At 40.7% G+C, this 18,830-nt stretch overlaps 1 protein-coding gene across 5 annotated transcripts in view; it reads right to left on the bottom strand.

Moving 5' to 3' along the window:
- The window catches only part of LOC132402664 (RAC-gamma serine/threonine-protein kinase), a 402,615-nt gene extending 384,435 nt beyond the window's left edge, over positions 1-18,180 (bottom strand). For 3 of the 5 annotated variants that reach the window (XM_059985594.1, XM_059985597.1, XM_059985596.1), the window contains exons 1-2: positions 17,901-18,180; positions 16,425-16,577 (exon numbers count right to left, since the gene is read on the bottom strand). In XM_059985594.1, coding sequence (XP_059841577.1) covers positions 16,425-16,470 — 46 coding nt within the window. In that variant the 5' untranslated portion in view covers positions 16,471-16,577; positions 17,901-18,180. Of the gene's footprint in view, positions 1-16,424; positions 16,578-17,900 lie in introns of those variants that run through there. The other 2 variants (XM_059985598.1, XM_059985599.1) reach the window with 2 other exon arrangements.
- Between the last annotated feature and the right edge of the window lie 650 nt (positions 18,181-18,830).

Here is an 18,830-nt window from a genome sequence, read left to right as displayed (position 1 = left end):
TTTGATCCTCCTCAATATTCCACGTGGGAATTTAAACAGGAGGTGGCAGTGTTTTTTTTTAAAACGAGGTCGAGTTGCGAGCTCGACATCAAACCAGCGCGCTCGGGAGCAGTCTGTCACTGGATCGAACTTGGGAATCACCTTTCTCAAGCCCAGCGCTGATCTCACTGCACCACCAGCCGACCGGAAAAGGTGGGAGGGGTGGGGCAGGGGCAAGGGCAGGGTGAATCTTGCTAAGAAAAACTTAAGCCAAATACAAAGTTACACACTCATAGTGTCAATGGCAATGACTTAAAATAGCGGATAGCATTCTCTTTCCTCGGTTCATAAGTACGAGTTGTTCATAAGTTGGGCGTTCGTAACTCAGGGACTACCTGTAGTTAAAAAAAACACCAGCATCTGCAAGGTCTAACTGCTGGTGAGACAGTATCCCAGCAATACTACACCATGAAGATAAAAACACTCCAAGTAACTCTGTGAAAGCTCAAGTTAGGAGATGGATACAAGAAAATTTCCAAGTCACTGAACATCCTTTGGAATATAGTTAAGTTAATCATCAAGAAATGGAAAGAATATGGCACAACTGTAAATCTGCCTAGAGCAAGCCATCCTCAAAAACTGACTACCATGCAGGAAGGGACTCAGGAGGGAGACCACCAAGACACCTATGCCAACTCTGGAGGAGTTACAAGCTTCAGTGGCTGAGATGGGAGAGAACGCGCATACAACAACTGTTGCCCAGGTGCTTCACCGGTTGAAGTTTTATGGGTGCAGCAAAGAGAAGGCCACTGTTGGGGGAAAAAAACACATTGAATTGACTTTATTATTTACATCCTTCAGATACATAAGTAAAAATATTTATGTCTGTCCAAATGTGCAATTCATAGTAATTTATAATAAATAGTTGAGTACAACAGGATAGTCCATACAACATAGAAATACAGTTGAGTCAACCTGAGTTAAGCAGTCTGATGGACTGGTGGAAGAAGTTGTCCCAGAGCCTTTTGGTCCTGGCTTTTATGCAGCGGTACCATTTCCCAGAGAGTAGCAGTTGGAACAGTTTGTGGTTGGGGTGATTTGGGTCCCCAAATGATCCTTCAGGTGCTTTTTACACACCTGTTGCTGTAAATGTCCTGAATAGTGGGAAGTTCACATCTACAAATGCGCTGGGCAGTCCACACCACTCTCTGCAGTCCTGCGATTGAGGGAAGAACAGTTCCCATACCAGGCAGTGATACAGCCAGGCAGGATACTCTCAATTGTACCCCTATAGAAAGTTCTTAGGATCTGGGGGCCCCACACCAAGCTTCTTCAACCATCTGAGATGAAAGAGACACTGCTATGCCTTTTTCATCACATAGCCAGTATGTACAGACCATGTGAGATCCTCACTGATGTGTATGCCAAGGAATTTAAAGCTGCTCACCCTCTCAGCCCCAGATCCATTGATGTCAATAAGGGCTAGCCTGTCTCTATTCCTCCTGTAGTCCACAACCAGCTGTGAGTGAGTGGCTCAGGGTAGCAGTAAAGCTTTGAGGCTTTGGCTCGAGAGGCTTCAGCAAGCAGAGGCTGTGGACAAGCTTGCTCCCAGTGAGGTAAGGATGGGTAAGTTCCTTTAATTAATCTAATTAACTTAGGAGTAGGTAATGGAGGCAGCAGTTAGGACAGTCGAGTGCTCCTTATGCAGTATTTGGGAAGTTAGGGACAGCACAATTGTCCCTGTTGACTACACCTGTGAAAGGTGCATCCAGCTGCAGCTCCTGACAAACCGAGTTAGGGAACTGGAGCTGAAGCTGGATGAACTTCGTATCATTCGTGAGGCAGAGGCAGAAATAGACAGGACTTTGAGGGACGCAAACACGAGGAAATCTGCAGACCGCCCAATAGTCAGATAGAATTGGGGGAGCAAATCTGCAGAGAGAGAGCAGACTGATTTAAGAAACATAAAGTTGTAATAGTAGGCGATTTTAACTTTCTGCACATTGACTGGGACTCCCACACTGTGAAAGGGCTAGATGGCTTGGAATTTGTCAAATGTGTTCAGGAAAGTTTTCTAAATCAATATATTCAGGTACCTATGAGAGAGGATGCAATACTTGATCTCCTGTTAGGGAACCAGGCAGGTCAGGTGACAGAAGTATGTGTAGGTGAACATTTTGGGTCCAGTGACCATAATGCCATTAGTTTTAAGATAATTATGGATAAGGATAGGTCTGGTCCTCGAGTTGAGGTTCTAAATTGGAGAAGGGCCAATTTTGTGGAAATGAGAAAGGATCTAGGAAAGAGTGGATTGGGATAAGTTGTTTTCTGGCAAGGATGTGTTCAGTAAGTGGAAGACCTTCAAAGGCGAAATTTTGAGAGTGCAGAGTTTACATGTTCTTGCCAGGATTAAAGGCAAAGTTAACAGGCATAGGGAACCTTGGTTCAAGGGATATTGGCGATCTGGTTAAGAAAAAGGGGAGAGGTGTATAGCAGGTATAGGCAACAAGGAACAAATGAGGTATTTGAAGAGTACAGAAAATGTAAGAAAATACTAATGAAGGAAATCAGGGAGGCAAAAAGACGACATGAGGCTGCTTTGGCAAATAATGTGAAGGTAAACCCAAAGGGTTTCTACAAGTATATTAAAAGGACAGCAAGGGACAAAATTGGTCCCTTAGAAGATCAGGGTAGTCATGTGTGGAGCCTTACGAGATGGGGGAGATCTTAAACAGTTTTTTTGCATCAGTATTTACTGAGGAAACTGGCATAGCTTATATGGAAGGAAAGGAACAAGCAGTAGTGTTATGGAACATATAGAGATTAAAGAAGAGGAGGTACTTGCTGCCTTACAGCAAATAAAGGTAGATAAATCCCCCAGGCCTGACATGATACTTCTTCGGACCTTGAGAGAGACTAGTGTAGAAACTGCAAGGGCCCTGGCAGAAATATTTAAAACGTCCTTAGCCATGGGTGCAGTGCCAGAGGATTGGAGGGTAGTTCATGTTGTTCCATTGTTTAAAAAAAAGGCTCCAAAAGTAAACCAGGTAATTACAGTCCAGTGAGCCTGACATCAGTAGCTGGCAAATTATTGGAAGGTGTTCTGAGAGATCGGATATACAAATATTTGGACAGCCAAGAAATGATTAAGGATATTCAGCATGGCTTTGTGCGTGGTAGATCATGTTTAACGAATCTTGCTGAGTTTTTCAAGGAGGTTATCAAGAAAGTAGATGAAGGAAAGGCCGTGGACGTTGTCTACATGGACTTTAGTAAGGCCTTTAACAAGGTCCCATATGAGAGGTTAGTTCAGAAGGTTCAGACACTAGGTATCCACGGAGAGGTTGTAAACTGGATTCGAAATTGGCTTTGTGGAAGAAGACATAGTGGTCGTGGATGATTGCATCTCAGACTGGAGGCCTGCGACTAGTGGTGTGCCTCAGGGATCTGTGCTGGGACTATTGTTGTTTGTTGTCTGTATCAATGATCTAGATGATAATGTGGTAAATTGGATCAGCAAGTTTGCTGATCACACCAAGATTGGAGGCTTTGTGGACAGCGAGGAAGGCTTTCAAAGCTTGCAGAGGGATCTGGACCAACTGGAAAAATAGGCCAGAAAATGGCAGATGTAATTTAATGCAGACAAGTGTAAGGTGTTGCATTTTGGAAGGACAAATCAAGGTAGGACATACACAGTAAATGGTAGGGCACTGAGGAGTACGGAGGAAAAAAGGGATCTGGGAGTTCAGATACATAATTCCCTGAAAGTGACGTCACAGGTAGACAGGGTTGCAAAGAAGGCTTTTGGCATCCTGGCATTCATAAATCAAAGTATTGAGTGTAGGAGTTGGATGTTATGATGCGGTTGTACAAAACATTGGTGAGGCTAAATTTGGAGTATTGTGTGCAGTTCTGGTCACCTAACTATAGAAAGGATATCAGTAAGATTGAAAGAGAGCAGAGAAGATTTACTAGGATGTTGCCAGGTCTTCAGGAGTTGAGTTACAGGGAAAGATTGAACAGGTTAGGACTTTATTCCTCAGAGCATAGAAGAATGAGGGGGGATTTGATTGAGGTTTACAAAATTATGAGGACTATGGACAGTAAATGCGAGTAGACTCTTTCCACTTAGATTAGGAGAGATAAATACGAGAGGACATGAGAGGACAGGAGAGACAACGTGTTTCAGGACATTTTTAGGGGGAACTTCTTCATTCAGTGGTGGGAGTGTGGAATCAGCTGCCATCAGACGTGGTAAATGCGGGCTCACTCTTAAGTTTTAAGAATAAATTGGATAGATATATGAATGGGAAAGCTCTGGAGGGTTATGGACTGGGTGCAAGTCAATGGGACTAGCGGAATAAAATTTTGGCACAGACTAGAAGGGCCAAATGGCCTGCTTTCTGCACTATAGTGTTCTATGATTCTAACCAGCTCCTTTGTTTTTGCAACATTGAGGGAAAGGTTGTTTTCGTGACACCACTGTGTCAGGGTGATGACTTCTTCTTTATAAGCTGCCTCATTATTATTTGAGATTAGGCCAATCTGTGTAGTGTCATCGGCAGTTAATTAGCAGATTGGAGCTATGGGTGGCGACAGTCATGGGTATACAGAGAGTAAAGGAGGGGGCTTAGTATACGGCCCTGAGGTGCACCTGTGTTGAGGGGCAGAGGTGAGGGAACCCACTCTTATCACCTGCCGGTGATCTGACAGGAAGTCCAGATCCAGCCACGCAAGACAGATTGAAGGCAGAGGTCTCTGAGCTTCTTGTCAAGTCTGTTGGGAATTATGGTGTTGAATGCTGAACTGTAGTCCAAGAACAGCTTTCTCACATATGCATCTTCTCCTCCAGATGTGCAAGGACAGTGTGCAGAGCTGTGGCTATCGCATCATCTATCGATTAGTTGTGTCGGTAAGCAAATTGTAAGGGGTCCAATGTGAATGAAAGCATGCTGCAGATGGTCCTTGACCAGTCTCTCAAAGCATTTGTTTATTATTGAGGTGAGTGCAACAGGAGGCCAGTCGTTCAGACATGTTACCTTGATCTTTTTGGGTACAGGAAGAATAGTTGATATTTTGAAGCAGGACACTCTGCAGTAGGAGAGGGAGAGATTAAAAATGCCTGTAAAGTCACCTGCCAGTTGTGCTGCACACATCCCAAGAACCAGCTGTGGGATGCCATCTGGTCCCGTAGCCTTGCAACTGTCCACTCATTGGAAACACCTGCGTATCTTGGCCTCAGATGACCAAACTCCTGGTCGCATCATCTACAGGTCTCATCAGGGGCTCAGTATTGGCAACATAGAATAGAGCATAAATAAGGTTTAGCTCGTCTGGGAGCGAGGCAGCAATGTTAGAAATTCCATTGCATTTAGCTTGGAAATCTGCGATGGTATGCGGCCCTTGCCATAAGCTGTGTGTATTGTTGGTGGAGAGTTGAGTCTGAATCTTGTCCATGTAGTATTGTTTCGTCGCCTTGATCTTACGCAGATCGCAGCTACATTTCTTGAGCTCAACTAGAGTTTCCCATGCAGCATGTGAGAGACTCAAGTCAGCTGGAAGAAGGTTCTATAGTCTGAAGAAAACAAAATTGAACTTTTTGGGTATCAGACTAAATGCTATGCTTGCCATAAGCCAAACACTGAATTTCATCAAAATCACACCACCCTATCATGAAGCATGGTGGTGGCTGCATCATGCTGTGGGATGCTTCACTGCAGCAAGCCCTACAAGGCTTGTGAAGGCAGAGGGTAAAATGAATGCAGCAAAATGCAGGAAATCCTGGCAGAAAACCTGATGCAGTCTGCAAAAGAACTGCGACTTGGGAGAAAATTTGTTTTATTGCAAAACAAGAACCCCAAGCACAAAGCCAAAGGTACACAGAAATGGCTTAAATAAAAACACAACAAAATAAGTTTCTGGAATGGCCAAGTCAGAGTCCAGACCTCAATCCAATTGAGAACTTATGGCTGGACTTGAAAAGGGCCGCTCACTCATGATCCACATACAATCTGACAGAGCTTGAGCAGTTTTGTAATGAAGGATGGGGAAAAATTGCAGTGTCCAGATGTGCAAAACTGATAAGACACTTATCCACACAGACTCAAGGCTGTAATCACTGCCAAAAGTATATCTACAAAATACGGATATCGAGGTGGTGAATACCTATGTAATCAATTATTTTGTGTTTTATATTTGTAATTAATTTAGATTACTTTGTAAAGATTCATTTTCAGTTTGACATAAAAGAATCTTTCTGTTGATCGGTATCAAAAAAGCCAAATTAAATCCACTGTGATTCAATGCTGTAAAACGACAGAACATTAAAACTTCTGGGGGGGGGGGGGGGGGGGGGGTGAGTACTTTTTATAAGCACTATACATACCACCTATGGAAAAGCTTGCAACTAAGTTCCCCTTTCTTTTTTTTCCCTCTTAAGTTAAACCTATGCCTTTAGACTTGAGGCTGATTTATACCTCTGAGTCAAATGAACACCTTAGGTACGGCCTAGCCACGTAACCTACGCTGTACCTACGCCATATCCTGACGCACACCTCTCCAAAAAGGTAACTGCATGTCACAGCGACACAGACCGCAACAACTGTGATTGGTCCGCTTGGTAGCATTGCATTTCCTCCTGTCTATAGGCATACCGTGCGTACATTGATGCGAAAAAATAGTTGGAGACGATGCACCAATCGCCAAATCTACCTGCTGACATCTGAAAATATTTGAAATGCATTTCCTCATCCATGTCTCAGTGGCCGGACAAGCACAGAAAATTCACCCTCCTTCTGCCGCAATCCATTCAATGGTCATACGTACCATCTCCTCTGACGTCTTCTCTCCTTTCTGCATTGCAGTAATTACAATAAAAGTAACCCTTGTTCAACGTTTATTAGCTCCAACTCCAACACGATGCACTCAGTCGCCATTAGAAACACCACCGCCAACTAGCATTTTGATGGTGAATTGCAGAGCAACGCAGACACACCAACGCACAGGTATAAATGCTCACAACGGCGCAGGCCACTTACGAAGGCTGCAGCATCGGCTACTATGCAGAAGTAGAAATCAGCCTTTAGACTGTCCTTCTGTGGGAAGAAGACTTTTACAAACCTTTCTGATTTCCCTTAAAATTTTAAATCTCCACGGTCCACACAAAATAGTTCCAAGCTATTCAGTCTAGCTACAACTCAGTATTTTGTGCACCTTTGCAAGCTTAATCACAACCTCCCTTAAACATGGTAGCCAGACAGCAGGTAACATTCCAGGCGCAGCTTCACCAGTATCTTGTCAAGCTGAAGCATGACATCCCAAGTCTTACACTCAATGCACTAAAGGCAAGCATGCCACTTCTTCACCACTTTAGTCCATCTGGGTAATTATTTTCAGGAAATTCTGTATTTATACCTTTTGACACCTCTTCTACAACATCCCCCGAGCCCTGTCATTCACTAAACATATCCTGCCCTAGTTTAACTTCCCAAAACCCATCACTTTGCACTCATCCTAGTTAAATTCCATGTGCTTTTCTTTCGCCTACTTTCCCAATGACAAGTTTATTCACACCACGAATTTTAATATCTACAAACTGAATTATTGTGCCACCCACATTTTCATCCAAATCATTTATGACAAACAAAAGACGCAGCACACAACTGATCATAGACCTCCAAATCTAGAAAACAACCTTCTATCATGCTATTTTGTAACCAATTGTCAACCACCACGTGGCCTCATCTTCCAAACTAATCTACCATGCAGAAGCTTGTCAAAAGCCTTGCTAAAGTTCAGGTAGACAATGTCTACATGCACCATCTTCGTCAACCTCAATCGCCTCTTCAAAAAAAAAAATGAATCATTTTGCGAGACTCAATTTCCCACTCGCATAATTGTCAACTATTCAACTATACCTAATCAGTCTATGCCTTTCCAAATCCAGACTGATCCAGTCTCTCAGAATCCCTCCCCCCCCCCCCCCCCACTCCACTGTAACTTTCCCACCGAAATTAGACTCATCAGCCTGTGGTTCCTGGCTGATCCCTGCATTCCTTCTTAAAAAGGGCAATCAAGCCACTCTGCAGTCTTCTGACAATTCACTGATGTCCAAGGTAGATAGAAAAATCTCTTCTGGGCTCCCGTAACTTCTTCCCTTTCTTCCCACATGATCAGCCCATACCCCCAGGATTAATCCAACTTTATGAAAATGTACTGGTACACAATGTTGAAATGTCTCCGGACACACCAACAGAATCACTAACAAAAACACTCCTGATTTCTGTCTATACTGTACTCCTACATCCCTTCTACAGCTCAAGGGATTCACCTGATCTGAGCCTGATACTTGCCTCCTTTTTTCTGACCAAAGCCTTAACATCCCACATCAGTCAGGATACCCTAATCTCACCAGCTTTCACCTTCACTTTATCAGGAACATCTATAAAGCCTCCCACTTGTTTTACATCCCTTTACTTGCCATCCAGGCCATGCCATCTTATTGCAGCTACCAGCAGGCAGGAAGTACAAAACCTAAACCCTCACACCAGGTTCAAGAAATACTTCTCTTCAACCATTTTGTTCTTGAACTAACTGGTACAGCCCTGATCACTACCTCAGCATAGCAATATTATCACTTTGTACTGCAAAGGACTTCTGATTTTTGCTCTGGTTATGTTCTCTTGTCGATATTGTGTCCACAGTGGATTCTGGTTAATTGGAACACATTTTGGCCCAATTAAGTGGCTACTCCAATTAGCCAAAGTTCCATGGAAATAGTTGTTATATATAAAAAAAAGTCAAACTACCATTTAACTGAGTAACAAATTATGTATTTAAATGAAATGTAGAACAAATTGGAACATTACCAACATTACTGCAGTACTATAAAACTGTATTAATTCCTAACAGTTATCAATGGCAGAATTCACACAGTGCAAGCTCTGTGTTCTTTTGATTGACTGTAAGTGACTTTTGTTGAACAAAATCAGCACAGGCACTTAGTGCAGAGATAATGGACCACCTTCACTGTTTTCTTCCATGAAGTAGTCAAAATTGCTGCTTTTTAATTTAGCGTCTACCTGCCCAAATGAATAACAAACATACACAACTGATGCTATTTTTAAAACTGTCGCTCTGAGTACAGTGTAGTGTCTAATGGCCAACTGACGCTAGTCAAAAATTGTTGCATCCTCCAATTCTTCACTTGCATTGTAACATTCAAGATGATTGTTAATACCTTCAAATTCTTCATAGATCCTAACTTACTGAAGTAGTGAAATAGTTTCATTTTCACTCCCAGCCATTTCTTGCATCTCCAAGCCTGAATGCTTGAAGCTAGTGAGCAAAACAGTTCTGAACTGTCTTACTTGCCAACTATCAGTGACAAAATCACTGCTTTTTGAATACAAACATACGCAACTGATGCTATTTAAAAACTGGTTGCTCCAAGTACAGTGCAATGTCCAACAGCCACACAAGTGCCCACAAAACTGCTCAGTAACAGTCCCCTATCCCTATTATGTGGAGAAATTACTTTAGTCAAGAGGATGGTAAATCTGCTGAATTTGTTGCCACGAGTGGCTGTGGAGGCCAAGTCATTGGGTGCATTTAAGGCAGAGATAGATAGGTTCTTGATTAGCCAGGGCATCAAATGGTATGGGGAGAAGGCAGGGGAGTGGGGATGAATGGAAGAATTGGATCAGCCCATGATTGTATGGCGGAGCAGACTTGATCTGAATGGTCTACTTCTGCTCCTATATCTTATGGTCAAATAAACAAAGGAAATTCTGGCTATTTTCTCAATTTGTTTTTGCTCTTTAAGAGTTGCCCCAAATAAGTAGCTGCTCTGATTAACTGATGGTGCAATCAGCCAAAATCTACTCTAATTTGTTTTATTCCCCTTGTGAATTTGGTTTATCTAATGCTATTGCCTGAGATGCTGTTGAAAATATGATACACTCAATTTTGACCAACTGTCTTTCCCATCAAACTTTGCAAGTTATTTTCTAACGCCATCAAAATGAACCTTGCCCTGATTTAGGAATTGAACTTTTAGACCATTCTAATCTCTTTAACTATCACAAACATAGTCACTACTTTCACTTGAATTGGCACTTCAGCCACTTGTCCATCTTCATTTCCCAAAAGGAGGTCAAGTGTTGTCTAGTCCTTGTCCATACACAAGAACAGTTTTCCACAAACTCATTAATTTCCATTTTATTCAAAAGCAATCAGAATGGTGGGGGGTGGGGTGGGAGATTAATATAAATTGCATATATTTGAACAATTTAACTGTATTTGAACAACTTTAACACCTAATGTCAGGGCCTATAATGTGATTTCACAATATCGACTTCTTTATCCCCCATTTCACATATTCTTGTTAAATTGAATGTTGAAAGCAAAATAACCACAATAGTACGCAAGATTTCCAGAACTTGGCAGCATCAAGATTAATCACTGGACTGCATTAGTGATTGAACATCCTTTTGTGATCTAGACAATACAACAATTCTGTATTTCTGACATTACTCCACACGATCAGAAGTCAGCTAGCAGTGAGAATAAGCATCAGAGCCCTCATTCCTGCTCCACTGTTCAATAAGATCACAGCTGATCTTCATACTCAACAGCTTTTCCCTTACATAGCTTCTTGAAATCAAAGGCAATTTGCTTCTACTCCAGTGTTTGTGGTTTGAGGTAGCTGAAAAGACCACTGTAGAAATTGCAGATTCTGCTACAGATGGGGCTGATGGTGAAGATTTTGAGGTGAAACACTCCTTTCATCCGTTATGCAGTGTTGTATGCCATGAAATTCTCAAGCCAATTCAAGTGCTGCTTCTCCACTTGGATCTATCATGAAGTTACAAAGTACTATACCACAGGAACAGGCTCTATAATACAGTCTTCTGCCTAGACTTATCTACCTTCACCTGGACCCTCTAAACTCTTCAGACATTTATCTATCCAAACTTCTAATGCTACAACTGAATTCTCACCTACCACTTCTGCTGGCAATTCATTTCACTCATACCACTGAGGAAAAACAACTCCCCCTCCCAAAACCTGGAGATTCTCCTTATAACATTTCACCTTTTACTCCAAACCTCTTGCCTTCAGTTCTAGTCTCACCCAACTTAAGAAAAAGCCAGCATGCAGTCACTCTATCTACACTCCTCAATTTTCTATACTTCTAAAAGATCTCCTATTCTCCTGCAGTCCATGGAATGAAATACTAACCAATTCACCCTGTTCCACAAACTCAGTACCTCAATTTCCAGCAACATCCTTGTCAATGTTCTTGATACCCTTTCAAGCTTATTAATATTTTTCTTGTAGCCGGGTGACTAGCACTGTACACAATACTCTAAATTCAGCCTCACCAACATCTTGTACAACTTTAACATCACAATTCCTGTCCTAAATACCCTGATTTACAATGCCAGTGTGCTAGAATTTCTCTCTAGGAACTTATCTACCCATGATGCCACCTTCAAAGAATTACGTATTTGTAATCCCAGGTCCCCTTATTCTACCACACACCTCAGTGATCTACCATGCACTATACATGTCTTACCCTGGTTTGCCACCCTCACACTTATCCACATTCAATTCCATCTGCCATTTTTCAGACCATTTTCCCAGCTGGTCCAGATCACTTTGCAAGCTTTGAAGACTTCCTCACTGTCCACTGAGCCTCTAATCTTTGTATCATCTGCATATCTAAATCAGTTTAATAGATAATAAACAAATATGAAGCCAGCATGAATCCTGCAGCACATCACTAGTCACAGTCCTACAGTCAGGGAGATGACCATTTACTGCCACTCTCCGGCTTCTCCTGCTGAGCCTATGTTAGATCCAATTGTACATGAAGCTTAGAAAAATAGGTAATTTCCAAAGTAAGTATGTGTTTGGCACAGCTTTGTGGGCCAAAGGGCCTGTATTGTGCTGTAGGCTAAATGTCTATGACTACTTCATTCTGAATGCCAATTGATTTAAAGGTATCATGAACCAGGAACTCCCTAGAATCAAGAGACATTTCCTTTCTTCAAGAAGGCTTTGAGCACATCCTTGAATCTTTTCTTTTATTTACTTGGCATTTTTTTCCTATGGGTCTGGTGTTGATAATGCAAGGATGGATTAGGCTGTACAAAACAGGCAGAGTATCATTTATGTCCATATTGCTGAGGATTTTGGCCCATGAGAGGATATCAATGATGATTCATTTATCCTTCCAGCGGATTTGGCACACTTCTCATAGAGCTTAATGGTACTTTCATGCACTAACCCTTCCCTTGATTTTCAAAATATCCAAAATTTCAAATCTATTGTCATTTTGAATATACACTACAATTAAGCCTTCAGAGCCCTCCTAAATAAAAAAAACTCTTAAAAATGCACTCCGTGAAGAAATTCCATCTTTCTCCATTTGCCAATCCCTTACTTCAAAACTGATCTTTCATTATGAACATCCCAACCTGAAACAGGCTGTTTCTTTGCTGTATCACACTATGATAATCACAACATAGTGAGATTGCATTTTTATAGAATGTAATCAATCTTATCTATTATTTATCAGAGCAAAAACCACTACTGAAGTTTTGAATGATAGGCCAATACGAATAAAACCCAAGTACCACAGTCAAATCATTGGTATTAAGTGACATTGGACAATTGCAGTCTAAATATCCATTAAAGGACCCAGCAACCAGTAACTTCAGAAAGGTCACCCATACCTATAATAAGGACAAATCACATTAACTTGGTTCTGCCCAACATAAAATATTTATTTTTAAAATCCCAAGAAACATTGATAAAGCTGACATTGGTGCACCTATTAATTTACAGCATTCCTTCAAGTATTTCCTCCTTACAAAAGTTTTGCAATGATATGAAAAACTAACTTTTTTAGACTGCTTTAAACTCTTTATAACACTGATAGTGCCCGTCAGGAGTTTGAGAGAAATTTATAATTTTGTGAGACACCAAATAGAACTTCATTATTATGTATACAGCAGAGAAAACAAGTCTGCTTTTTAAGCAAACTTTTACTTTCAGGTTTCTTTTTAGGGAGTGCAGGATGAATATTCCATTTCATGCTATTTTAACTAAAATGGTAGCATTCTGCTTAATAACATTCAAAGTACCAGATTTATTTGCTATATCAATGAATACTCAATACCTAATCTAACAGATCACTCTATAAGTTACTAACTGATGAATAGTAGAAAACAGAAAGAAATACCCAGTTTTGCCTGAAGAAATAACTGGATCTTAGTTTGGTCCAAGAGAAAATTATATAATGTGTTCAGTTCAGGTTCATATCTCAACTATCTGGCTTTCTATTCTAAATCCCAGGCCAAAAACAATGAGGTAGGTTGGTGCATATGTGGGCTTTTTTTCTGAAAGTGGATTACATCTGAAGCTAAAGCCATTCACACACATACATTTTTAATTATGTGTGTGTACTGATAATTTACGAATGAAAGGGATAAGGAGCTGCACTTGTGTGGAGCGACAAAGATCCCAGAATATTTTTGTCAAGTCAGCTTTCTGGGGATATTAAACTGAGGTTTACAAAATTATGAGTTATTGATTTCTGCTTAACTATTGCAGATTGCAGAGCAGAGAAGAACATTTTTAAAAAGTATATTTCTAGCAATTCATTACCTGAAAAAAAGTTCTTTAATCTGTTTTCACAAGAATATTAGATGCAGTTTCAAAATAGATTTGTTAAGGGATGGCAGTAAGCATTGTCTACACAAACTTTAGCAAGGCTTTTGACAAGATCCCACAGAATAGACTGGTCCAGGCGAGATCACATGGAATCCAGAAAAAAAACTGGATACAAATTGGATTGCTAGAATGATTCAGAGAGTGGCAGAGGAGGAATTTTTCTCCAGATTAGAAGCCTCTGAAATCTGGTGCTGGGCCCATTATCAATTTGGATGAGAATGCATGACAGCAAAATCAGTGGTATAGGGAACAATAAAGGTTTTCCAAACTTACGACATGATCAAGGTCAATTGGGAAAGTGGGCTAAGGAGATGGCTGATGAAATTTAACTCAGAAAATGTATAGTGTTGTCTTTTGTCATGTTAAACCAAGGCAACACATACATAGTACATGCCAGACCTCGTGCAGAGTTGTAGAACAGAGACCTAAAGATAAAAAATACAGGAAAGTGGTAAAATATGTAGACTGGTTGGTGAAAAAGGAGTTTGACATGCTTGGCTTCATCAGTCAGGGCACTATGTGCAAGAGTTGGGATGTCAGTTACAACTCTACAAAGTGCCGGTGAGACTAATTTGGAGTACTCTATATAGTTCCAGTCATCTAGCTATAGGAAGGATGTTACTAAACTAGGAAAGGTGCACATAAGACAAATAGCCTGTGGTAATGTTCCTGAAGTTAATAAGATGATGAAGGGCACTGATAAAGTGAATGATCAGACCTCCCCCCCCCCCCCAGAGTAGGGGAATCTAAAAATACAGGACAAATTTAAGGTGAAGGAGAAAAACTTAAAGAGGACCTCAAGGACATCTTCTCCCTCCCAGAGGATGGTGGGCATATGCAATAAGCTGCCAGAGGAAGTGAAAGGTGGGAACAATTATGTTTAAAAGACATTCAGACAGCTACATGGATAGGAAAGGTTTAGAGAGATTTTGGCCAAACACAGGCAAATGAGACTAACTCAGGCAACTTGGTTGACGTGAATGAGTTGGGCCAAAGGATCTGTTTCTATATCTATACTGTAAAAAGAGCAGAAATGCAAGACATTTTTTATAGCTCTTTCAAGGTGCTGCCACAGGGATGATGGGCCAAATGGTCTTCATTACTGCAATGTGAAAATTAAAACCACTATATCACATATAGTAAGATTAAAAGATACATTTAAGTATAAAATACTTAAGAAATAGTTAAAGGAAAGCTAGCTGAGCATTACAGTAAAAACCTGTTTCTTTAAATCATATATGGCATGATTCATATACACACACAAACTCCAAACTTATAATGTTGTTAAGACACAAACATTTAAAACAATTAAAGCTCAACTCGTAACTTAACTACTGTTACACACATAAAATGCTGGATGAACTCAGCAACTGAATTAATGCAATGTTTCAAAGAATTCATATTACAATCATGCCTTCAGGTCTTAAATACGGTCACGCTTCCATACGATTTATTTTGCAGACATCTTACAAAATAGTTACATTTCACTCTCTATGATGAGCAATCTGCTTCAACAATGGTTTTTTCTCTAACAGAAGAGTGTAATTTGAGATTTCAGTGTTTGAGTTACTGAGTTACTATTTATGGATGCATCAAAAAAACACGTGATTAATTTCCTGAGACAGTTTGTTTTTACAATAGGAAATTCTAATTATATATTCCACTAACATTAATTCTATAACAGTTCATAATTCCATGACTTGCAAGAGATTAAAGCAACAAATTAAATGACAGTATAAATACAATAGAGGCAAAGCTTAAATCCAACAGGATTGCTGATAATTGAGACAAGATAAAATCTTCTGTGATTAATTTTATTTAAAAAACTGATGAACCACAAGCACATCATATCTCTTCTCACAAAGTTTATAACTTCGTGAAGCACCATCGTCCTACAAATCAGTCATGTTAAAAATATTTTCTAATTGATTTCCAAAACATAATACAAAGCATCAAGCACAACTTCAGAGGTTTGCCAAAAAAATTTTAGCAACGTTCAAGACCAATGTCAAACATTGGCACTTATAATATCTATAAAACATTGTTACGAAGATTAGTAACAAACTTACTATTACCATGCCAGTGATTTTTACATTTTCTAACCATAGTCCATTATAAACTGACAATTTTGTCCCAGATTCCCATTTTTTTTTAAATAATAACACTAGGTATTACATGCCACGTTAGGCAAATGCACAGCCCAGCACTGGGAACCTAGCCACTCCGAAATAAACAGGAAATTGTTTTGTTATTTCCAAACTCCCTAATCACTTACTCTATTTTTACGATCACACAAGCGAATAAATATATGCCACTAAGGACCAACTGCTAACATTACCACTAAACCAACTGAACACTAAAGAAACAATGGATCCAAGCCAAAACTAATATGTAAACAGATCTGTTTCCTATTTTGATTATCTTACAAATCCGCAATTAGAGTTGGCGCGATTGAAAACAAGTTTTTAAAACCCCATCGAAATCTCAGCTTAAGTAATGGGTAAAAACACTCCAAATCAAAAAAATAATTTGGCTTGTATTATGCCGGTTACGTCAGCGTCGAAAACACGCTGCCGTAACGTTTGCATACTCAAAACTACACACGAATACTTATTTCGGCTATCCACCCCCCATTCATCCATCCTGATAATTCGTTCCCATTCGTGCGCGATACTAGACAGTAACTTAAATAATGCCAAATTTACCTCTTTTTTGCACCCATCCTTCCTTCACAATGGTTATATCGCTCATTTCCGCAGTTCCTTCAGAGCCCAGCTAGCCGAGCAAGTCGTCTTTTGGACTGGCTCTGCCTTCCCACCACTATTTCCTCAAGCCGTCTTCCAATCCGATAGCTACCGCTGTCACGAAAACAATACCACAATTTGAACACGAAAAATGACGCACTAAACGATCATATCACAATTTTAGTCTTGTGATACTTCAATGACAGATTTACCCAGAAAAAAATTAGGACTGAGAAAAACTATTTTCGCAAATGGACACAAATAATTTAGGGCTGTATAATAGTACCTTGTTAAACGTGATTTAATCTGATCTAATATCTAAAAGCTGCTTTGTCAAAATAAGTGTTTTTGTAAATAAATACAATTTCGTTGCTTCTATGAATTACTTCAAATATTTAAATAGTGGAATCGCAACAAGACATTTCAGCAGGATTCTTCGGTGAGGAAAATTAAATTTTAAAACAAAAGGTTTGAGTTTAGTTATTAATTTTTTATGCCTTTTGGAGACATCAATACCTTAATTAAACTCCACCCCTACATTATATCATGGCAGCCTCATATAGTATTAAGCATTTTAAAACCTGAAATGTACTAGTCCTTCATTTGGGCTGTTGGTATGTTTTTTAAATTAACATTTGTACGAGACATAACATTCCTACAGCAGACGCCGGGTAGACGTAGTCTGCAACATCCTCCACCCGAGTCCATTTACTTTTACTAAAGAAATGCATTTAATTTTGCATTGTCTGAAAAATAACACCAAGACAAAAACACCCACAGCAACCCTAAATGCGTTTTCTCACCACCACTCCCTCCCCCCCCCACACACATAAAAAGCATTCGGACAAAATCAATCTGTCGCTGAATCAGGCTGGTGTGTTTGAGCATCTCATTATAAAAGATAAATCCTATCGGGTGAAAGTGCAAAGGGCTGTCTGGCTGATTACAAGTCTCGTCGCTTTATTTATTTTCCATTCAATTCGCATATTCTGTTATTATGTTGTACAATCTTTTTTCGGAAGCGGCTTTTGAATACACCGCCGCCTCCTCTTCTTCCCATTCAGATAAACTGCAGTCGCCTTGGGGGGAAAAAAACAGTCTGCAACCCAACATCAATGCAGGAGAGTTATTACTGACCCCACCGGCGCAATGGTGCTCCAAAGTTATTGGGGTTAGTTAGTAGTAGTTATGGTGATGGAGGAGACTGATGCACACTAGGCCACAAACAGAAACCCCTCCTCCTCCTCCTCCACCATCCCCACTCCCTCCTCCCCTCACCAATACAAAGTCTCCCACATATCATAGACAATATTGTTTTTTTTAAAAAACGTACTGTACGGACGGGAGAAGGGAGGGGTGACCGGCCAGGCCAAGCCGGCCCGCCGGCCGGTTCCATCTCCCATCCCCATCCAGACATCTCCATCCTCCTTCACCTACCTTCAGCCTCAGTGCAGCGCCGGCCGGCTCGCCCACCCACCAACTCAACCGCACTGGAGCTATCCTTCGGGGTGGATCGGCTGGGCTACTTTTCCGGAGGATGATATATTTTTAAATTTAAAATATATATAATTATTTATATATCTCTAATTGTTTCACATTGAAACTCCAGCTGCTCCTGTTCTTGTTGACTTTGAGGGGAAAACTCCTGACGTCACCGACGACGCGTCTCGCGGCTCGTCCGTTACTGGAGAGTTCTTTTCCCCCGGCTCGCGTTCGTTTTCTCTCCCACCCCCCCCCCCCCCCTCCTCTCGCGCTGCCTCCCCGGAAAGAAGTCTCGCGAGATCTTCTGTGCCGTTCCGACCACCACCCGCGCTCCCCCTTCTCCCCAACTGAACTGCACTCCAATTGGAGCATCAGTGCTTGAAAACCAGACTGAGGAAATACTGATTATTGATCTGTAAGGACGAAAATTTGCAACATGATCATTCTTTATTTTAATATTTATAGGATTATTTTTGTTAATTCATGTATCAAGAGCAAGACCAAGATTTACCACTTCCTCCAAATCAGAGTCAAGGTTTATTATCACAGCTCTGCCTTCTCCAAACCACTGCTGACAGTTTGGTAAATTAACACCCATCAGTCTTTCAGGTTTTCAGCTACTTGGGTTTTGATAAACGAATGGTAATGCTGTGAGACTTGGGCTACATTCACATAGACAGTTGTGAAAATTCCTCTGGTCATACAGTGGCCCTGAGGAACTCTGAAATAAGTCTTCAAGGACTCAGGTACACTTTGCCTTTAAAAGGTTGAGAGTGCTGTAGTTTTGGACTGAGAGCTGTTTGGTGGGTCTAGGGTGGATTTTTTGCTGTTTTTTTTCCATTATAGGAGGGAAATACCAGAGGTATTTTGCCTCTTTTTACACAG

Source organism: Hypanus sabinus, chromosome 12 (genome assembly GCF_030144855.1).
Source record: "Hypanus sabinus isolate sHypSab1 chromosome 12, sHypSab1.hap1, whole genome shotgun sequence".
In the NCBI taxonomy this organism is placed as follows: domain Eukaryota; kingdom Metazoa; phylum Chordata; class Chondrichthyes; order Myliobatiformes; family Dasyatidae; genus Hypanus; species Hypanus sabinus.
The sequence above is the reverse complement of the archived record's forward strand: the minus strand, read 5'-3'. Positions and strand labels throughout refer to the sequence as shown.